Here is a 23,935-nt window from a genome sequence, read left to right as displayed (position 1 = left end):
TTTCCTTTCTTTTTTTTGTTTTCTTTTCCTTTCCCTTTCATTTTCCTTTTCACTTTCCTTTTCCTTTCCTTTTCCTTTCCTTTCCTTTTCACTTTCCTTTTCATTTTCATTTTCCTTTCCTTTTCCTTTCCCTTTCCCTTTCATTTTCCTTTTCCTTTTTATTTCCTTTTCCCTTTCTTTTCCTTTCCTTTTCCTTTCCTTTTCCTTTCCTTTTCAGTTTCTTTTTTCTTTGAATTTCTTTTGTTTCTCTTGCCTTTCTTTCCCTTTCTTTTTCCTTTCTTTTCCTTCTCTTGTCTTTTCTTTTCCTTTTCCCTTACCTTTTCTTTTTTCTTCCTTTCCTTTCCTTTCCTCTCATCTCATTTGCTGTTTCTTTCTTTTCTTTCCTTTACCTCTTTTTTTCTTTCCATTTATTTACTTTTCCTTTCCTTTTACTTTTATTTGCTCCCCTATACCTTTCATTTCATTTCCTTGCCTTTCTCTTCCTTTCCTCTCATCTACTTTGCCCTACTTTTCTCTTTTCTTCTTCCTCCCTCTTTTCTTTAAATTTGCTGTTCCCTTGGTTCTCTTTTATCTTCATTTATTCTTCTCCTTTTTTTTGTTTTCCTTCTTTACTTCCATATTATTGTTCTCACCCCCATCTCACCTTTCCTTTCTTTTCCTCTCTTCTGTTTTCTTCATTGTATCTCCTATTCTTTCTTTTTCCTTCCCTTTTTTCTCCCATTCTCATACCTCTCTTTTCCTATTCTGTCTTTGCTTCTCTTTATCTTTCCTTCCCCATCTCTCTCATTCTTTATTTTGTCTTTTTCTACCTTTCTTGCATGATTTTTCTTTTTTTCTTTTCCCCTTTCTTCTCATTTTTCCTCTTTACTTTCCCTATTTCCTTTCCTTTTTTCTCCATTCTTCTCTCAATTTCTTCATTTATGTTCCCTTTTTTCCATTCTTCTTTCATATTTTTCCTTTTCTCCATTCTTTCCTCATTTTCTCCTATTTTCCTCTCCTTCCCATCCTCTCTTTTCCTTTCTAACCTGCCTTTCCCCGTTTTTGAACACCTCCCCAGAAGTACAGTTTGCATTGTCTGGCATATAGACAGGTATTCCCCCAGATGATTCTCCTTCAACAAGTTTGGGAAGATTTTACAATAGAAAGAACATTTTCCTCCTATCTTGTTACTCCTAAAGTCTCATTGTAACCAATACGCTCCTATGGACATCATCAAATTATCCTCTGGCGAGACTTTTATGACTGTTCTGTGCGGACGTGCTCTCTTCCCGTTACAGCGGTGGAATTTTTTTTTTCTACACGTTACCCTACTCTGCCCTCTCCAAAATTGAATTCAGGGATGAATCCTAGCAGGCTGTCTTCAGGTCTGCTTTCACACATCTCATCAGATGCTTTGGGACTATAAAAATAGACAGAGGGAGCACTGTGTATTTATTAAAAGACCTAAAAAGCTGAGCGTGGATTTTGCTGGCGGTTATGCGGGCGATCAATGTGTTTCTTTTTGCTTGTTTTCTTTTATTGGGTGTTTGAGGGTGGAATTTATCCCCTCTCTGGAGGTCCTTGGCTTTCTTGTAACTTTGTGGTTTTTGTTCGCAGTTTGACCTAAAAGTGCTGTGCATGCCACCTTCATCTTCTATAGCGTTGCGCATAATTAATAACTTACTCGCAGCCTTGTGGGGAATAAATGAAATTTATACAGAAAATGCTTTGCAGCTAAGAGGTTGTGCAAAATGAATACTTTAACGTGGGAACTAGCTCAGCACTCCAAATGGATGAATAGTAAAAGCATTGCGTTTGATGCTTCCAAAATGTTGGCAAAGTGAGTTGAATTGCTCCATTGATGGTCAAGGTGGGGCTTTAGTAAACTTAGTAAGCGGGCCTAGACTTGGATTAGAAGAGAAGTCTGCTCATGGAGTAACATTATTCTGTATGTAATGAGGGGATGACATACTCAAGTGTACTTTTAGCTAGGGATGAGCAAACTTTGTAAACGATTTTGTCAAATTTCACTTTTCTGGTGAAATACATTGGAGTCAATGAGAAAGGAAAAATGAAAATGTATTTAAACACAACTAAAAAGGTTAAATATTGGGGCTTACAAGTTGTTAGATGTAGTGGCTGCAATCATTTACTTTCATGTTTTGTTTTTCAATTCATAACCCAGCCAGTAAAATATTTCCTGTCCTAGTACAACACTATGAAGTTGGTTCATCCAATTATGTCAATGCAAAAATAATGCTTTCCATGTATTGGGTATTCTTTGAAAAGTGAATTCTCACTTCATTCACCAAGCCAAGTCTAGTTCCGTTTGCCCTATGGGTATTGTGACTTGCATTCTATTAAATTCCATAGGGCTACACTAAAGTACCTCATGTCCTACTACAAGCCATTCCCAGCTACCCTTTGACTTTCCAGAACCAGTTATCCCACATGTGCCATTGCACATTTGTTTTATTGACACTTAATGCCTTTGTCCCTTATGTTTTTGTAGTCACCAATGTAAAAAAAGTTGTGCTTGATCTGGCTCCTTGTTGGATCTGAGACTTTACCATATATCTAGCCAGATTTTATCACCAGTTATGGAAGGTAAGAAAGATGTAGCCTTTGTGGGAGTAGAATAAAGTAAAAGAGCCAACATCTTTGGCTACCCTAACACTATCTGAGAAAGTACTAGATTACTTTCCTGTACTAGGTGATTAAGTGGTCATTTTTTGAGTCATCTACGGATAGATTTTCTCCATAGACGTGTCAAATTAACTCTAGAAACATGTCCACTGGGTCTTTGTGCCTATAGCTGAAAAACTCCATGCCACACTTTGGTACCCCTATGACAATATTGCACTCCATGCAATCATGTCTATGGCTAATCATGTCATGTCAATCATGTCTATGGCTAAAGACCTGCATACTACCCATTGGTGGGAACAAAGTTGGATTATGTTTGATGTATCCAACACATGATGGAAACACAAATGAATTGTATCCAACTATGACAATATTCCACTCTACAATCATGCCCACTAGGTCTTTCTGCCTATGGCCGATGAGATGCATGCAACCCTTTGGTACCCCTATGGCAGTACTGGGTGCACTGCAGGATCACTGGATTGTAAACGGGACGTACTGGCAGTGATCTCTAACAGTAAAGTATATTCTATCCAGTCCCTGATTCCTACAACATGACTCCAATACCTAACCTTTGCTGGAGAACATACATAGCTTCTGACCCTTTCCTGAAGGATGTCCACAGTCTTTTCCATAACATTACATACACTGTGTCAAAAATTCCACTCCTATTGATATAAGCTCCTTTTTGGAGAAAGAAAGAAGCAACCACTTCACCAAACTCATCAAACACTTCAGCTTTCTATAATGACGGGTTTTTTGTAAGTCTTTCAAATTACTTCAAAAGCAAACCAAATAATGTCAGACCAATGTCCTGATGGTGCAATAATGTAAAACATAGAAAGAAAAAGTCTACTTACACAATAATAACAGCTCCATCCAGTCTCTGTATGTGCCATTTCCGTGACCTCAAGTGCATTGTCATTGCGTAGATAGCCCATTCGGCGCAGACAGCCATCGTGAAAGACCCGAGAACAGATCCGGCATGGATAGAGGCTCTCGGCAGTCCACACTTCACAAATTTCACACATTTCATCATTGGCAATCTGTAAAAATAATTTAAAGTGTTATATTCATAGTAAAAATATCACAAGCAGAGGTCTATCCAAAATTCATATTAATATTTAAGCCAGGCTTCTTTGCATGTTCTGGATGGTAATATTTATGTATTTTCTCCTTCCAGGGAATGATGATGGAAGGGTAATGAAGTTGCAAATGGCTTCTCATGCTACATTATTTAACAAAACATTTGTGGATACCTGACTATCACACCTTCACTGAGGGGCCTGATTTATTAAAGACTGGAGAAGATAGAAGAAAGAACCTGGATAACCTAGCAAACCTAGGCTGGATCAGGTCAAGGATTTAAAACGTTTGCTAATTAATGATTTTTAGGAAATTCATTCCAGGTGTGCTGATTCATCCAGGTTGTCCTATAGTAGTCTATTTTCTCCAGTCTTGAAGATCATACATAAATCAGGCCTTACATGTTCAACTGTAACTGTATGTGGACTGGGTCCCCCTCCAAATGATGAAGATCTGGGGTTTCCAGTGAAGGGTATTTAAATGCTACAGCAAAGTCATTAGAACAATTGAGATCTTTGAACTTGTAGAAAGAGTTTTGGGACACCATACTTCTGTTCTATGACTGCACCCTCATGCACAAACCCAGCTCCATGAAGACATGGTTTCATTATTTCATGTGGAGGCCGGCAACACACCTAATCTAACCTAATCCTAATCACATCCTTATTGATCCCCTTTGTGATGCGTCAAAATGCTGATTGTCATCTAACATTAATATCTGACATGAGAAAAGTTCTCAGGTCCCAATTTGTTAAAAGAGTACTCAAAACTTTTGTAGGAAGTCTTCTTGGAGGAATGAAGGCTGTTAAAGGTGCAAAGAGGAAAGAAGCTTCTATTATGCCCATTGCTAAGAAATGGAAAGTCCAACAACCTAATATTGGTGGGGTGAGGTGTTCAGAAATGATTGGACATAAAGGGTCCATTGTGAGGATCCATGAAGACATGATTTGGCTAGTTTGTTGAGTGTCCTGCACAAAGCTCTGACTGTAAGCCTACTGATCACCTTTGGGGTAAAATGGAATGGCGAATGCAAGCCAGGTCTTCTAATCCAGCATCACAACCTGAATTCCCAAATTCCCACATACGTACTCAAAAACCTTTAGGAAAGATTTATCTGAGTAATAGAGATAGATATGGTCTGGGCTGTCCAACAAGCTAGGTATGATGGTATGTTGTATGGAGAACCATGGGGAGCCACTTGCCAAATGGACTTCAAGGCACCCAGTATTTCCTAACTCCTGGCAGCTGAATGGAGTGGTGTGTGTGTGTGTGTGTGTGTGTGGGGGGGGGGGCACAAAGAGAAAGTAAATATGAGCTGCATTACTTATTTACGTAACATCAACATTACAGAAACAGATCGTTCCCAACAATGAGATCAAAGAGGTTTACTATCCAGAACTAGACTAGTTGGTAGTTTTGTGATCTGCATCCATGCTTTTAGGCTGTTGGAAAAAAAAATCACAGCATCCTGCATACACATGGGGGGACATAAAAACTCCTGCAGGGACAGCATTGGGACCACTGATTCAGATAACCTGTGCTGAAATTATTTAATCCCAATGCTTATGACATTTTGGCCCAGCTAAGAAAATGGCTAAAAATCTCGAAACCCCAAAAAATACAATCATGTTTGTGCCAGCCATGGTCTGAGTGGTGATAGATTCAGTCTCACTTCAACTGTTTTCATTTTCAGGGTCCATCTCAAAATCTGTATGGTTGGAGTCAACCTTTTTGCTTAAAATGCATGGAAATTGAATCTCAATGCAAGAGTTAGGAAGTATGTGTTATAATACGTACTGCATAGAAAGAGACTTTATCATTTCTTAGCAACACACATTAATGCACATGGGTGCATTTTAATGAACTTCTATACAAATAGGAGGTCACACATTCTAAAATCGTACCATGGGCAATAGTTTTTCTATTTTGTACTTTTGGGTTGTTATAATGGTTGCTTGCTTTTAATGATCCTTTGTGTATTATCGTTGGCCGCCAGTAGATGGTGCTGTGTCTTCATTTAATGTGTTTACCAAACTCTAATAACTCAGACAGCAAGAGTTTGTTGTACACTTTACATGGAAAAACAGCATCACCTAGTGGTGTGACCTAAAAATATATACGAGTATATATATATATATATATATATATATATATATATATATAGATAGATATAAATATATATATATATTTATATTTATATACCTGGCGTTTAAGGTAACATATTCTGTGCTTTGGACTTAGCATTAGCAAAATTCTATTTTGTAGCTAGTACAGCTCCCAAAGATAGGAGAGGCAGGAGAGTTCAAAACAACTGTTACAGATCCCTGCAGGACTGGGGGATCTGTGCCCTCTTCAGTGTCACCCACTTGCACTACCCTGCTGCTTGCAACAAGTCAGGGCTCACCTCCTCTGCTCACTTCCTGGTCCAGGTCATGTGACTCCCAGTTAGTTGCTCCCTTACCTCAGTGAACTAGAGTGTTCTGCAGACATGCTCCCCCTGCTGGTCAATATGTGAACACCACCTACCTCTAGTCTTCAGCGGTACTTCTGGTGGTGAGATTGGGTGCCTGCAGGTCACATGGCTCCCATCCATCACCTGACCTTCCCTATAAAAGGAAGTGACTGGGAACAGGAAGTTGCCTGAACAAGGAGTTCCCTTAGGCTCTGTTTCCAGGTTCCAAGTTTTCCTGTCTGCGGCTCCAGTTGCTGATTTTCTGTGTACCGACTCTGGCTACTCTGGCTTTGACATTGACTACTCCTGCTTGCCGCCTGCCCTGACCTCTGGCTTTTTTGACCACACCTTTGTCCCATTTTCTGGCACCTCGCCTGATTCCTGTCTATCAGCGTCACCTTCTTCTGCGTGCATGGTCGGTCGCAACCCGGCAGTTGCCCGCAGCGTAACATCCTCACCACTAGGGGCTCTGGTGAAGACTGCATACGGTGCACATCTCTACTAACTGGGCTGGTGACACAGAGGGTCCACCATCCTGCCCTGCAGCACCCTAACAATACCTTTTCTTTTTCAGAAACAAATAAATGAACTAACCTATAAAATCAACTGTTTTTCCTGTTAAAGAAATGAACAAACCAAAAAAGTCATCAGTTTACATTAGGCTGTAAATAACATCTACTGAGTTCGAAATTTTGAAACCAATATGAAGGAGCTGGGATTTTCAGCTCCTGAAATGTGACATCCCGCCCAGGAAGAGGTTAACTTCCAGCCACCTGGAATTTTTGAATAATCGAATGTAATTTGTTCGTCTATGCGCTGCAAACTGTTGAGATGGAATATTGAGCTTTCAGGTTCTGATACAAATTGTTATTGCATTGATCGGAGCCGTCTCCAGCCGCTAAGTGCTGAGTTATGGATGTGGTCCTTGGAAGTGGCCTGCACCGCCATCATTTATGTACCGATCGCTGCTCTCTCCAGTTTGTCTTCTCAGCCGGGAATGAACAACATGAAATGACTTTCTACGGCCAGAAAGGAACATTGCAATGACAAGGAATGAAAAAATAAATTTGTGTTTCGGCATGACATTTAATAGAGCTACTGGGAGCCCAAAACATAGGGAAGTACGATCATTCGAGTATGTTTGTCATTAGTGTGGTCAGTAATCTAAGGAATATTCATTATTTTCTGTAAATTGTTATTTTTATGTTTAGTTTTTTTTTCCTTTTATTTTATATTTAACGCTTAGTTGGAAAACATAACGATGAATGAACAGCTAAAAACACATATAAATATACACATATACATATACATACATATACATATACAATATATATAAAATTCTTCCAGGCATGAGAATTACAGCCCAGTTTTATATAGGAAGAGACTTTATCATTCTCAGCTGAAGAACTCTTACAGTTTTTGTCCAATAACTGGACAGTGAAAGGAAAAGAAGTAGAATGATAACACAGCTCAAAAAAAAAAGTTACTTGCCAAGGATTTTTTATTATGTTTAGTGTAATTCAGGTCTGCTGAATCCAGAAATGGCATCCGTTTCATTGAATTGGCTCTAGTTCTTGTGATTTACACCCATGTTTTGCATTTTATAAAATAAATGTAGAATTATTTTCATGAAACTTCCATTTGCCTTCTTTTTATTCGTACATTTTCTTTTTTAACAGAAATATGAGTTCTTCAAAAAGAAGTTGTTTAACTGACCCCAATGTATTTTGCTACATTTGTGGTGAATATTGTTAGCAAACACAGAGAAGAAACATTACAGAATTTGTGAAACAAGCATATCTTGTACATTTGGGTATTAAACTGGGGGACCAAGATAAGTATTGGGCTCCCCATATGGTTTGCAAAACTTGTGTAGAGTGTCTATGTCAGTGGAAGAATGGAAAACTGAAAACTTTGAAATTTGGTGTACCTATGGTATGGCGAGAGCCTAAAAATCATCATATTGATTGTTTTTTTTTTGTGCTGTGAATGTAAAAGGTTTCAATCGTTACAAGAAACACAAGTGTGAGTACGGTGATATGGAATCAGCAAGACGACCTGTGCCGCATGGTGCTGATGTTCCCATACCGCTGCTCAGTCCCGGATATTCCTGTATCCGACATGGAGGATATACAGGGAGTGTAATCCAGGAGTTAGCAGTGGAAGAGAATATGAAGGAAGTGTTTCATCAAACCAGCAGTTCTCCCAAGAAGAGCTCAATGTTTTAATACGTGACCTAAGTCTGTCACAACAATCATCTGAACTTTTATCATCCAGGCTAAAAGAAAAGAACTGTCTGAGACCGGAAGATAAAATAACGGTTTATAGGACAAGAGAGGTGACACTCCGACCATATTTCAGTGAAGATGGAGACTTTGTGTATTGTTGTAACATCCCTGGACTACTAGCCCATATGGGAGGACCAGAATTCCGAGCAGAAGACTGGCGGCTTTTCATAGACCATTCCATTTGAAGTTTGAAATTTGTTTTACTGCATAATGGCAACTGCTATTCATCAATTCCAATTGGTCACTCAACAAAACTTAAAGAAGAATATGAAAATATCAGAATGGACTTACAAAAGCTTTGCCATCATGAACACCAATGGTCCATATGTGTTTATTTAATAATGGTGAACTTCCCACTTCCCATGTTTCATCTGCTTGTGGGATAGTAGAACAAAGCAGGATCATTGGAAAAAAGTGACATGGCCTCCAAGGGAAAACATGAAGAAAGGTGCAGCAAACATCATTACCGAGCCAATGGCTGACAAAGAAAAAATCATTCTCCCTCCAGTATACATAAAATTGGGATTAATGAAGCAGTTAGAGCTCTGAACAAGGATGGTGATTGCTTCATATACATTTGTAATTTCTTCCCTGGATTGAGATATGAAAAATTACAAGCCGGAATCTTTGATAGACCCCAAATTCGGAAACTGATAAATGATTCAAATTTCACAAGTTACATGACTGATACCGAAGCTTCTGCCTGGCACAGGTCTTGGGTTACCATAAAGTACAAAATTATGAAGAACTGGTACAAAACTTGCTCTTAAACTTTAAAAATTTGGGTGCTACTATGAGCAAAAAGGTACAGCATCTCCATAGCCATTTGCAAAAATTTCCATAAAATCTTGGTGATTTCAGTGAAGTACAAGGGGAGAGGTTCCTTCAAGATATAAAGCTGATGGAAAAAAGATATCAGAGCAGATGGGATAGACACATGATGGCAGACTACTGCTGGATAAGGATGAGCAAGCAAATTTATTAAATTCGATCTCACAGTGAATTGGGCCGTTCTCGCTTACCAAACATGTAGGCGGGACTGACCTTTGTAAATTCGTCCTGCAAGACCGAATTTTTGGGACCTGCAAGACCAATCAGGGAAGCGGAGCTGTCAGCTCTTGCAGCCCTGTAGTATGTGTTCCTGGAGTGTGAGTCTCGTTGGCTGCTCCTGAATGAAACCAGCGTGGGAAAAATCCTCTGATTTTTCCCACGGCCACGTTCATTCATAAACACAAGCCACATGACTCACTCTGAGAGAAGGATTACTGCATTGATGAACAGGACAGGAGGATTCTGATGGGAGGATTCCCATGGATGTATTTATTAATGCAGCCGCGGTAATCCGTCTATAGTGATTTTTTGTATTTCTGATAGTTTCACGAAGTTGAGCCCAATTTCGTGGACCCATCGGAACTTAGAGGAAATTTTCGTGAGAATGCCAGAGGCATTCTCGCTCATCTCTACTTCTGGAGCCTTCAACATGATGATCATCAGCATAAAAGGAAATCATACAGATGGCGTTTTTCAATGACTTCTTTGTGATTATTTCTGTAAATATACTGAATATACAATATATTGACATTATTTCAAAAATTTAATTTTGTATACGTAGTCATATCTAGTTTAATTTTGCTGAATTGTCGTGTTTCATTAGTTTTCTATGAGGTTAATATTGAGGTCAATAATTCAAAAACTAGAGCCAATCTAGCAAAACCAATATCATATTTGGAATCTGTACATCAAACATAACTTAAAATGACTTTAATCTGTTTGGCAAGAAAATGTTTATTGACCAATGTAGACTCATCTATATGTTCCTTTGTGTTCTCCGTCCGATGGGACCAACCGGTCCACCTGCAATTGATATAACACCAGATGCTGGGCCTCCAGGTCCAAACATCATTGCTGGAGTATACAGGCAAGAGAGCGGTGGCCTGTCGGGAACAGTAATGCAGTAACCCCTAAGCAATGCCACTACACATTAGCACATTTTATTGAATTTGAATATAACTGATATTTTTAAATGCCCTAAACATGTTAAAGTTTGTATGAGATTGTTAGGTTTATAATACATTTTTTTTAAAACACCTGCAGATGGGGGAAATGAACCTGTGGGAACATGTCCCATGTCAATAAAAAGCATGTAATTTTCCATAAAAATGTTTTTTACTTCAAGTCCGAAGCTTGATTAATGGAAAAGTATGTTTCACTTGGGACATGTTTCCACTTATCCCCATAACTCCCATACCTATGTAGAGACACTCATTAGGTTTATAGGTTTATACGTCTGTGTTGATTTGTATTTAAGCATCACATTTCCTTACACATTCAAAAAACAAAACAGTATTTTTTTCTTCTAACTGAACTGGTTGTAGAGTTTGTGTGAATGACAATTTGTTGTGACGGGGGAGGGGGGCGTAGAGTGTAAGCTCGATTGCAAATGCAAACAGTTGGTAAATCAATGCAATGCATTGTGTGAACATTTATTATATTATCTTTTTATTTTCACTGAGCATTCTCATACTGCTTGACTGTGTGATTGGTCACATGTGCTTTAGGTAAAAGATCTATCCATGAAGGTTTACAATTGCCCTTACCTCCTCTCGTTGCTCCAGGCTGATCCCAGGAGGATCATCATCATTCAAAGCCCGGGTAGGTCTGATGAAGGCCGGTGGGGTGAAACGTTTAGTTTTATCAAATTCATCAGGCTCTACGCCTTTCCCATCTCGCAGTCTTTCCCATGCTGCTCGGTTGATGGGATTCTCCTGCCGAGGTTGGGACTGGCAAGGAGATCCACTATTTGACCCATCTTCTTCATCCTTCTCCTCCTCCAGAACCTTGTCCAGAACATCCCCTTTGCTTCCTTTCCGTATGCAGCCCTCCGACTTCCTCTTGCTGGGTGGCCGGTCCTTCAGCCCGTCCTTGAAGGCAGACACAGCTATGCTGACCTTCTGCACCTGCTCCACCGTCTGCCTCTTGGACATTAACACACCCATCCTCCTGAAGGTCAGAAATGGACAAAAACATAATGAGTAAAGAGGAACAGCTTAAAAAAAGGAGAATAAAAAAATTAAATTCCAACATTTTTTATACAAAATTGGATAGATCGGGTTAGAGCTAATTTTTTCTTTTTTTATTTATGAGATCTACCAGGATTTAATAGCTGAATTCATTTACCATTCTATATTTGGAGGATACCTTGTCAAATTCAAAAAATATGATGAGATATTCTAGGAAATACAATTTTTACCAAAATAATATTTTACCAAAATTTTGGCTTGATATTCACAAAAACTGGATTTAAAAACCTTTATTAGAGGCAAAAGTTATTGAATAACATTCTTTAGAAGAACAATCAGAAAAGGAAAGTTGTGATCCAAAAACCTTTTAACAGTTAAGAGGATCACAAGTCCTCTTCACAATTGAGAAGATCCAATTTGTTACAAAATTCTGCAAATCATCAAAGAAGAGAACAATTCATGTAGAATACACAATGTTCTGCAACTCAAGTTCTTTCGGATTACCTATGATGATTTGTTCTTTCTTTCGGCCTTCTGGAGAACATTCTTCTGAATATATAAAGTTTTTCATTTTGAAAAAAGGGAGTTTTTGGGGCAACTTTGATCTTTTAAAAGTGTATCATGCGTTGAAAAGGTCTGGTTTGAATACTAGAGGGCCCCAAACATTATCCTCCTGTGGATATTAACTCTTATCTAGACTTGTTGTCTGGTTGGCCATGGAAAGAAGGGCAGAGACTGTGAGCCCCGTCTTCCTGTACCCTACCTGACACCATGCATTCCTTTAACATTGGGAAACCCCAAGGGAGGAATGTGGGTGCACACTACCCTCCACCCCTGTTTTTTATCAGAACTCATGCATGCCGGAAAAGAACTAAGGTAAAATGTAAAAGGAACCCAACTTTTTTTTTTTTTTTTTAAATTTGAAATGACACAACATACAGCTTTAAGGCCTCCCAAACAAGTTATTGCGATTTAACCCACATAAACAGACAATCTCTCAGTATTTTTACAATTTTTACATTATCACATGTTCTTCATATCGTTATCCAGCTCCCTATGCTCTTTTCTGACAATGATTTGCCTATTGGTATTCATTAGACACAATTTATTAGCTCATCCTCAATAGTTTTTAATGAGGTTTGGCACTTGGTTTGGGTCCATCAAAGACTGGAAATTTTTGATTACCCCATATCAAATCAAACCCAGGATTTTTTGTCTTTCTTAGTGGGTGTTAGGAGACAATCATCTAGGCAGTGATCCCATACTGCTGGCCGCTGCAGGACAACGCAGCCTGCTTATTCTTTTCATCAGCATCATTTGCGGTGTCACGGCTAGTTTTCTGCTCTGCAGCCTGTGCAACCCCGGCTTCCCTTTGGATGTGAATGGTCCCTCTGCATCCCCTGCTCCGAGACAGCAGAAAGGGATTGTGCTGAGAATAATGAGTAGAGTAGTTCCTGATTTGTCATTGGCCGATGGGGCCCTATAGCCCCTGCTCCCACTGCTCTATGTCTGTTGTAGAGTTAGCTGGGCTAATCTGTGCTGGAGAGATTGTGTGGTTTCTGTTGTTGACCTTTGCCTGTTATCTGACGTTTGTAGCGACCTCTACCTGTGACCCAGACTCTACCTGTGCCTACTCCTGTTGTACCTTGCTTGATAGACTGATCACACGGTTTTGATCTTGGCTTGTATTCTGGATCACCTGGTATTCTTGTGCTGGTTACCTGTGTGCTCCTGGTCTGCTGCCAGCCATCCCCAGACACCATCCCTTGCGCAGTAAGTCCTGGGGGCAACCGAGTGCTGGGAGACACAACCGAGGCTGAGCGGGGGCTTACTAAAGGTGGAGACTGTGCTGTTAGTTTGGAGGACTGGTGTCTGGTGATGACTGGTGCTGATCTGGGCCTTACAGAGGGGAGATGGCAAAGAGTTCAAATTGTTTAATGAACAACTCCAGCTAGTAAGTTAAAATTCCCCAAATCAGTCTTTCCTCAACTTTTTTACCATGGGGGAATCCTTGAAATAACTTTCAGGTCTCCTGAAAAATCCGGCTATTAATAATGATATGTACCATTCATGGTACAATAGTCTGATGGTCAATTAGATGGACCAACATCATTGGAACATTGGTCTGACAGTTATGAACACAAATTACTTACTGCCCAAGGATCCCCTAGCAGCTTCTGGAGGAACTCTGGCATTCTATAGAACTTACGCTGAGAAACACAGCCACCCAATAGTTTTTGCAAAAAATGTTACCTCCTCTGGTACCCCCCCTCCACCCTAGTATGTAGAAACATCCCCATCTTATTGTCTCTTGTTCTTCCGGTGCTCCAAGAGTAAAATGATGACTTTGATTTGGTCTCCTTGGCCAATCACAGATCACCCTGTATTCTGTAAAAAAGATGATTGGCTAAGAAGAGAAAGGGGGGTACAAATGATAACTGTGTATCACTAGAATGGGGGTGTTTTAACATGGGGGAGCACAAAAAGAGGTATCTTTGTATGCTATAAATATTTGGGGAATTTTAATTTACCACCCATTGTTCTTTAACCGTAACAGAGAATAGTCAGACTAGCGCTACTATTTAAAACAAAAGTACAAATCCTTTGGTAAGCAATCTAGTTTTATATATATATATATAATATATATTTCAGCTGTATATTTAAATGTTTGCCTGGAATTCAGCAATAAAATTTCAGGCCCTGTGGTGCTGCGTGTACCAGAGCGTATCTCACAAAGACAACAGAATCCCGCTAGGTCTCCGCATGCTATTTTTAACCCAAGAAAAGAAAAAAACTTCCCTGTCTTATGATGCTTGTATCTCACCAGGATAAATGGTAACACAGAGAGACAGCTGAGTCGCTGGTCACTTACTGGGATAAGAAAAGAAGAGTTCTGGTGAAGCACCATATTTATCAACTTGTGCCAAGAAGGGAAGATGGATGGTGGTGATATAAAAGTTGACAAGTTACTTTAAGAAAATAATGGTTTTTGTAAACTGCTTTACGCTAACAGCCCATCAGCAGCCCCCTGAGCAGTCAAGCACAGTGGGAATAAATCGGTGTGACTTCCAGTGTCGGTGTTACCGTATGGTACATCAGACGTGGTGTCACCATGCAATGGATGGCATTAGCAGACAGCCTGAAGTAGGCTATTAAGCATCTTGTGTGCTTGACTTTAATGGAGGTTTGACAAAGCCAAGATAAAGGACAGGGAGGGTCTGTCTCTATAATTAGGGATGGATAGACAGCTCTCTGTTATACTATATCACTTCAGGTTCTACAAAACAGTACTAGCTTATTATTAAAGAAAAAGTATGTGCAGGGTGAGTTAAGAAATACATCTGGCAGCTGCTGAAAACCAATTTGAAAAGCATTGATCTAGAGCAGCCATTCTCAAGGGTTCCTTCAGAGGTTTTTAGGGGTTCCTTAAACAAGGGAAAATTGACCCCTCATTTGATATTGCCTGCACAGTCCTGGGGCCAACACCACAAGATAGAACCAGGTCTATTACTCAAATTACGTTTTTAGGTGTCCATAAAAGTGTTATTCTATTCATCTCTGTAGGGGGCAGTATTTCCCCTAGCCACTGATTTAACAGGCAGACTGGTAAATGGTTTAAAGGAAGGACAATAATAATTGACCTATAGGAGGAACACAACCCCCTCATTATCAGTAAACCAGACTCAAAAAGAAGCCTGACTGTCCATGGCCTTTCACTTTCATCAAGTGGATTTGAGTTCTTTTAATCCTAGAGACTCAGCATCATATATAGGCATTACCATAGGCCATTTGTATGGCCAAAAGTACCAGAAACCAGAATGCCCTTCTCAGAAGCAAGAAAACCCTAAATGACACATGACCGTAGATATAGGTAAGTAATTCTCATTCAGCTTTTTAAAATAGGTGGGGGTCATTAGCTGGAGGGGTATTCTTTGAAAGGCTTCTCAGGCTGGACAGGAGCCTCTCTCCTGCACATGTGGGCAGTTCTGAGCCCGGGTTTCATCTTTATTGCCCCTCCCACCGGCCAATCAGGAAATAGCCTCCTAATCATCCCTGGCTTTTTAGCTATCCCCACTAGTGCTGAGACCCCTAGCTCTGCTGAGAATTTCCTCTACACCTGCTGTTTAATTTAGTGTTTTCCATATCCAGCTCTTGTGTTAACCACTTATTTCCCAGTCTGGTGTTTCCCTGCCAGTTCCCTTGTGCTGTTCCAGTGTTCCTCTGTGCCTGCAGTGATCCCTGTGTCTCTTCTGTCACCTGTGCCTCCTTCTTGTGTCTCCTGTGTTCTCCTGTGTCTGCGGGGCCCCGTGTCACTGGTGTCTATTTCCTGGATTTCTGGTTCTTGACCCCTGGCTTGTTCCTGACCTCTCTTGCTTGCTGCCTGCCTTGACCCGGTTTTCCTTGGCAATTTTCCTGCCATTGTGTACTGTGCATCATCCTACCCACCCTGGTGTGCCCAAGGACTTCAACCTGGCAGTAACCAGCAGTGAATCATCTTCACCACTAGAGGCTCTGGAGAAGACCTGGTTACTGCTTAGACTCTGCCCCTTGGCCCTTCTCAGGGCTCACACTACTTCTGTGCAAGCCGTAGTGCCCCCTAGAGGAGCCGTTTCCCCAAGCGTGACACATATTAGATTGAGTTTATTCACATACCTTGCATTAGGATATAATTAGCATGGACATTGTAGCCCTCACCATTGGAATGCTGCTTTATCTTGCAAGGAGTGCTTCAAGTTGGAAATTTAAAAAAAGGTAGCCATGGTGAAAACCCATGCAGGCTTCAAAGTTCTTGAAGGTTCCTTTATCTTTATAATCTCACAGATGAAGAAGCCTTTTGAGCTTTTTAAGATTCACACAATTTCCACTATTGCAAGCTTTTAAAGGTATTTTTGGCACTTTGATCTAAATAGAGAACTGTTTTTTCTTCTGGATGAAGGATCCCAATGTGGTTGAGAAATGTCTCTACTTTTTCTTACACTATCAATTGAATTGCTTTCTGTGTAGTTCTGTGCCGAACTTTCAATCACTGCACCAAAGCCGTTTGCACGTAGCTCCCCAAGTATAATTTCTATAATAAATTAGTACAGCCAGTTTAATGTAGAACTCTACTAAGCAATCTTTCTATTCAAACTGGCCAAGAAATGGCACAGTTTATGAAAATAAAATTCACATTTTCTCAACAAAATGATTTCCTAATACCTTCAACGTTGGTTGTAAATGGCCCAGCCCTAGCCCCTATCATTCCACCATGTTTGCACAAAGAATGGGTTACTCCTAACCTAGATTTGTCCCCATCTTTCACTACTTTAGACACATCCTCCACCTTCACAAATTCAGACTTGTCCTCTACTTTCACAGCCTTAGACTGGTCCTCCAAATTCACAGTTCTTAGACCTGTCCCTCATCTATGCATTTTTCAGACCTTTTCCTCACCTTTGCCGTTGTCAGATCTTTACCCCACCTTCGCGTTTCTCAGACATGTCCTCCACCTTCGCAGTTCTCAGCCCTGTCCTCCACCTTCATGGTTCTCAGCCCTGTCCTCCACCTTTTCAGTTCTCAGACCTGTCCTCCACCTTCACGGTTCTCAACCCTGTCTTCCACTTTTTCAGTTCCCAGACCTGTCCCCCACCTTTTTGGTTTTCAGAACTATCTTCCACCTTTTTAGTTCTCAGCCCTGTCCTCCACCTTCATGGTTCTCAGCCCTGTCGTCCACCTTTTCAGTTCTCAGACCTGTCCTCCACCTTCACAGTTCTCAGACCTATCCTCCTCCTTTGTGATTCTCAGACCTGTCCTCCACGTTTGTGGTTCTCAGACCTGTCCTCCACCTTTTTAGTTCTCAGACATGTCCTCCATCTTTTCAGTTCTCAGCCCTGTCCTCCACTTTCATGGTTCTCAGCCCTGTCCTCCATCTTTTCAGTTCTCAGACCTGTCTTCCACCTTTTCAGTTCTCAGTGCTGTCCTCCACCTTCATGGTTCTCAACCCTGTCCTCCACCTTTTCAGTTCTCAGACCTGTCCCCCACCTTCATGGTTCTCAGACCTGTCCTCCACCTTCGCCGTTCTCAGACCTGTCCCCCACCTTCATGGTTCTCACACTTGTCCTCCACCTTCGCAGTTCTCAGACCTGTCCTCCACCTTTGCAGTTCTCAGACTTTTCCTTTTGCAGCCCTATGTTTTCCCTGCAAGTTTAAACCCCCAAATCTTCCCTTCTCCTTCACAGCTTTAGCCCAGCCATCCCTCTATGTAGAATCAGAGCTGTGCTCTCACTTTACATTCTCAGTGCTAGGACATTGTCCTTTAACATTCAAGATGTTAGGTCAAAAGTGTCCCCATAATCTGTAAACTACCTTGGCAGCAAAAATTGTTGAACCTCGAAATTTGTGCACCCAAGGCCTCCTATTGTTCAGAATGGAGCTGTTTATTATGTTCCGAATGCCCCATGCCCCATGCTCCAAGCAATTGATTCTTATTAGAGTGGAGAGGTTAGGCCGCACACTTGAACAATTAGTGACCTTAGCGCAGCATGCGGCAGATTGAGCGCCCTCCGTAGGAGAGGGGTCAGGGAACTGCAGTCCTTCTACGCAGCTTGCAGCAAATTAACAAGTCTGTGATGTGAACATTGCAGTAAACATTGACATCAAATCAAGAAGATTAGCTGCGTACGCTTGAGCCGATGTTTGGCAGGAATACAAGAACAGAGCTTCATAGAGAATGGCTAATTTATTGTCATACATTTCAAGGTATTCTAGAATATTATCAAGGAAAATGGTCAGCAAATGGATATTGAGAAGTTAAATATCTCAGTATGCCCGCACACAGCTGGTACATCACATTTGCTTTGGTTTTCCTGCATGTGATTGCAGTGCACTAAGCTAAAGCTACGTACACACTTCAATTATTATCGTTGGTAAACGAACGGCGAACGATCCTGCACGATATCTACGAACGATCGTATAGCACCGATCCTGTACATACAGATAACGACACGATCGTTCGCAGATATTGTACACACGATAGATGCGATCCTTTGAACGATACAGGAAGTGACGTGCACCACAGGAAGTGAGCGAACGTTCGTTCACCACGCATGCTCAGACCATGGACGATCAATGAACGACCGTACACACGATAGATGGTCAACGATCGTTGTCCAATCCGATCCGCCGGTCCGGTCGTTCATTTCCAACGACTATCCTCGTTCACCGGCGTCGTTGGTTACTTTTTTTACGAACGATTTTTGCCCAATCGATCGTTCGTCATTCGTTCGTCGTTCATTTCCAACGATAAAAATTGGAAGTGTGTACGCAGCTTAAGTGAAAAGTGTAGGGTGAAAATTCACCATGGTAAGTGCACAGCCTAAAACCCTTTAGGAAAGCAGCCCCATTGTTCCCAGATACAGTACAGAGAGTGAGTATGGTCACCCCGGAACTAGAAGTCTGGAAACTTTAGGTGAAAATAAAAGCGGAATGACTAGGGGCTTTCTGTTGCTTGGTGCAGTGTCCTCCTCGGATAACATACCAGACCAAAAGACAAACCTGAATGGTAAGAAGGAGCAGTTGCAGCAATGCAAAGCAAGAAACAGTACCTGACATGTAATTTGCAATATGGCGGCCCACATTTATTTTAGAATGAGATTCAGGTTCTCTATCATAAGTTTGCTGTGAACCCCCTGTTCTCAAAATTAAAAAAAACTCTTAAAATTGCCATTTTAACCCTACTATATTTCAGTCTCTACTTGTAGTCTCCAAACTAATGAGTATGTTTGGGATACAAGGATAGGGCCTTCATTTCAATGTGAATGTTATTTATGAAATGCCAATAACACAATAAATGATTTAAGCTATTGTGTTTACAAGAACATTGGAGATTACCTAGCTTTCAGCCACTGTCCTTGTATCAGCACCCACCAATCCCCCTGCACAGATATTTCATATCTTCTCTGCTTGCCATACAATTTTTCTTCTTCATTTTTAAGTAATAATTGCAAATGAGAAGATATGCATGTAATTTGGGTTCTTGTTTTTCATCAATATTGCTGCAATGTTTTGGTGTTCGGCAGTAACGAGGCATTCATCTCGCAGCACAAAATCCACACAGGATTATTCATGAGTCCTCATTTAAATGGGAATTCTCGGCAACCCTAGTCTCTCATTTCCTAAAGCTTTCAAATCCTTTTCTGTCTGTCACAGTCTCTAAAGAATCATTTTTAAGAATTAGGCTGGCATTTTTTAGTGTTGGAGATAATGTTTCTTTGACTGTTTCTTTTATCTTCGTATAAATCTATTGCTGGAATCTTTGCATTGCGTTTCATGGTCTGTACACCTGCCATGTCCCTATGATGGGTTCCTACCTACACTGTGCTGAATTCCCAGGTCTGTACATCTTTTGTGCCCATTGTGATGGGTTCCCACCTACTCTGTGCTGACTTCACAGGTCTGATCACCTGCTGTGCCCAAGTGGCACAGTTCCTGGTTCTGTACCCTTGCTGTACCCATTAAATATACATCCTACCTAGCCCATTCTGAGCCTACAGTTGTACACCTGCTGTAGCTAATATGAGGATCCCCCATCATCCCAGCATTGACTTCTTGAGTCCGACCACCTACCATGCCCATTATGTGGATTTCTGATTATACCTGTGCTGAATTTCTGGGTCTGTACACCTGCTATAACCAATATGAGGGGTTCTCAGAATGCTAGCTGGATTTTTTTCCCTGCAGGTATGCTCAAATATCCACACTCTAGGGACCTAATCATGTTGAAGACTTTTTTACCCTTGACCTATACTATCCTTGACCTACGGGTCCAGGTGATAAATTGTCCCATGGATGGCAATGGAGCTCTAATGAGCAGACATGGCCAGAACACTGAAGACTTGCGGCATTAAAGGCAAACAAAAGCCTGATCCTTAATTATGTGTTGGTGGTGTAGAAGGGAAAGGAGAAGGGTGGTTAGATTAGTTATGGGAAGCCTTTCAAAGAATACCCCTCCAGCTAATGACCCCCACCTATTTTAAAAAGCTGAATGAGAATTACTTACCTATATCTATGGTCATGTGTCATTTAGGGTTTTCTTGCTTCTGAGAAGGGTCTTCTGGTTTCTGGTACTTTTGGCCATACAAATGGCCTATGGTAAAGCTTATATATGATGCTGAGTCTCTAGGATTAAAAGGACTCAAATCCACTTGATGAAAGGGAAAGGCCATGGACAGTCAGGCTTCTTTTTGAGTCTGGTTCACTGATAATGAGGGGGTTGTGTTCCTCCTATAGGTCAATTATTATTGTCCTTCCTTTGAGCCATTTACCAGTCTGCCTGTTAAATCAGTACCCATTGGAAATACTGCCCCCTACAGAGATGAATAGAATAACACTTTTATGGACACCTAAAAACGTAATTTGAGTAATAGACCTGGTTCTATCTTGGGCAGTTATGACATTAGCAAATGCCCAAGGCAGTGTTTCTGCACCTTAAATATGGAGAAACCCTTTAAATAACCTACAGGTCTTAAGGAAGCTCAATAATTACAATATACACAGCTCACAGTATATTAGTGTGATGGTCAGTGGGAAGAATGCCACTTACATTGCTGGCCATTGAGTTAGCTGCCCCCCCCCCTACACATAGCCAAAAAGATCATTGGTGTCACTAAACTGACCTGAGAGGTACAAATTGCTCATTGATCAAGGAAACCCCAGCAACCTCTGAAAGGACCCTGGTTGGCAAACACTGTGCAAGGGTTATGATCACACAATTAGCACGGGAGAATATTTATTTGTTGAAATGGACCATTTCACATTTCCATTAACACATTCTGATAAAGTGGAGAAAAAAAATACAACATACAAAAAATTTAAATGAAAAAAAAAAACATTTTTTGCTAGCAAATTTGCATCTAAGCAACCCAAAGCATGAAATCCAGAATTTTCATTTTGGGAAATCAGTAATTTTGCTGCAAAATCAATTTTCCCGAAAATCACTCCACCCATCCCCACTACAGAACACTGGCTGAGTATTTGCCGTAAACCTTTCTAGGCGTTCAACTGACGAGGAAGAGATTGGTTTTTAATCAACAACACGCTATTCCAGTACCAAAGGTAATAAACGCAAGCGCTGAATGAAAGCCGTAACAAATACATGATTTATAAATCTCCAGCTCTGCATTTGCCATGGAAATATAGAATGTAAAGGTCTTACCGTCTACATGAATAATATAAAAGGTTTTCACAGAATCAAATTTCTTTAAATGGTTTCTGAGGTTGTTTACAATGTGCTGAAGTCATTGGAAAGCTCCATAAAAGCAATAAACAGTCATTGATACAATAAAGCAGTTTTATAAGCTCTCTGTGGCACAAAGGGGAGCGGCGCTGACTCTGCACGGGTGGCGGTAATCTGTATTTAATGTTAACGATTTGGAGTAAATGGGGGAGGAAAATGTCAATAAGGCTGAAGATAAATTTTACCACTCAATCATATTCATATAAATATAAAGGGAATATCAGCTGTTCACAAAATAAAGAATATTTCACTTAGCTTAGTAAGTGAGAAGAAGCTCTTCTGAGCTTTTTTGTTTCAGCTGCAAAAACTGGAGTTAAAAACCCCAAATCCAGGGAGTTTACAGCTACAAGTCAATTATAAGCTAAAGTTATGGGGGCATTTCAAACTACCATTCCCCCACCACATTGCAAGAGGTAACTATTTGTTTTTACCTAGGAAGCCAGTTAAAAAAAAAAAATTATGGACATGGAAAATCTTAGAAATGCTTAATATTTTAGACCAGGGATCGGCAAACTCCGGCCTTTAAGCCAGATATGGCCTAGCCAGTAGTTTGTTCCGGCCTAATGCCCCCTGGCCAATCTGGCCTAATGCCTGATCAGCCAGGGGGAGTTAGGAACTACCGGAGGCGTCGGAGCTCCGGTGCCGCCTCCTTGCTTTTGCTTCCATATTTACCGTGGCCGATGTTGATACTTCTGCATGCGCCGTAAATAGGGAAAGCTTCCTGAAGGGAAATCCCTCTCCACCACAAAGCATAGGGAGGGGATGGATATCTCTTCAGGGGTGTTCCCTGATGGTGGGTGGAGCCATTAGGACGGGACCCAACCTACTGTGCTCCCGCCCACCCCTAAAATGGCCTAGTGGCCATAAAAGTTTGCCGACCCCTGTTTTAGCCGAAAGTTTGAGGTTTTATAGAGCTTTGAAGTCCAAAATGATTGTTCCCTTTTAATTGACAATAAAAACTATTCGTCTGTAACGTGTGTATGTTGTGCCTGTAGGTTGGTTGGTTTGGAGGGAGAGGTGGTGGAATGTCTCTTAGAGATCTGTAAGGCCAATTGTAGAGCTTCTCATTCTCTTCACAGCTGTATTGTGCTGTATTGTGCTGACTATTGGAACGTTCACTCTGCTAAAATCCCCAGCCCCCCTTCCAAATCACCCTCCCATGGTCCGTCCATGTCTCCTATTCTCCCACATTATTTCATACTGCTCTGGTTAATCTCTAGCGCTCCTCTTTTTAACTCATCTACAGCTCATTTCCATCCTCTCCATCTTTCTATCACTTTACAAGCTGCATGTCTACATCCATTTCTCTCTCCTCGCTCTATACCCCATCTCCTTTCCTTTATCTCTGCTTCCTTTCCTCTTTTTCCTTCTCCTTCCTTCCTCTTTACCTCCATTTCCCTTCCTTTTAGCATGTCCGTTTCTTACTATCTTTTTTTCTTCCCCTTTGCTATTTAGTATCTTCCTGCCTTCCTCTCTTCTTTTCCTTCCTTCCTTTGTCTCTCCGTTTCTGTCCCTCTGCCCTTTCTCTCTTCCTCTTCCCTTTTCCCTTCCCTTCTCCTCCTGTTCTCATCTTCCCTTTCCTGGCTCTCCCTTCCTGCCCTTCTCTCTATTCCTCTATTTACCTCTCCTTCCTTTCCTCCCCTTATTTCTCTCCCTCGTGTCCCCTGTCTCTGGGCCCCCTTCCTTTCTCTCCCTCTTTCTGTACCTTACACCCCTTTATCTCTCTCTTTTCTTATCCCTCTCTCTTTCTTTTTATTACCCTCCCTTTCTTATTTCCTGTCTCTCTCTCTCCCTTCCTAGCTTTCATGTTTCTTTTCCCCCACCCCATATTCTTCCCTCCTTTTTTCTCTTACGTCTCTTCCTCTCTCAATAACTACCTTCCTCTCCTTTCCTTCCTTTGTATCTCCAATCCTTGTCATTTATCTGTACCTCTTTCCCTTCCCTTCCATCCTTCTTTTCTCTCTCTCCCTCTCACTCATCTTTTTCTGTCCTCTCTCCCACCCTCTTTCTCTCCATTTCTCCTTTTTTCTCACTTGTTTCTTATCCCTCTCTATCTCTCTCAGCCATTTTCCTCTCCCTCCCTTCCTCCTTCTAATTCTCCCTCCCTTCCTCTCTCTCTCTCTCTCTCTCTCCTTCCTCCCTTTCTCTCTCTCTCTCTCTCCCTCTCCTCTCTCTCCTCCCCTCCCTTCCT

At 41.0% G+C, this 23,935-nt stretch overlaps 1 protein-coding gene across 1 annotated transcript in view; it reads right to left on the bottom strand.

Annotated features, from left to right (window-relative positions):
• Positions 1–23,935, bottom strand: part of PHF24 (PHD finger protein 24) — a 90,751-nt gene that overhangs the window by 30,517 nt on the left and 36,299 nt on the right. Inside the window, exons 2-3 of the mRNA XM_072413586.1 lie at positions 11,049–11,451; positions 3,486–3,671 (exon numbers count right to left, since the gene is read on the bottom strand). Coding sequence (XP_072269687.1) covers positions 3,486–3,671; positions 11,049–11,447 — 585 coding nt within the window. The 5' untranslated portion in view covers positions 11,448–11,451. The remainder of the gene's footprint in view (positions 1–3,485; positions 3,672–11,048; positions 11,452–23,935) is intronic.

Source organism: Pyxicephalus adspersus, chromosome 6 (assembly GCF_032062135.1).
Source record: "Pyxicephalus adspersus chromosome 6, UCB_Pads_2.0, whole genome shotgun sequence".
NCBI lineage: Eukaryota > Metazoa > Chordata > Amphibia > Anura > Pyxicephalidae > Pyxicephalus > Pyxicephalus adspersus.
The sequence above is the reverse complement of the archived record's forward strand: the minus strand, read 5'-3'. Positions and strand labels throughout refer to the sequence as shown.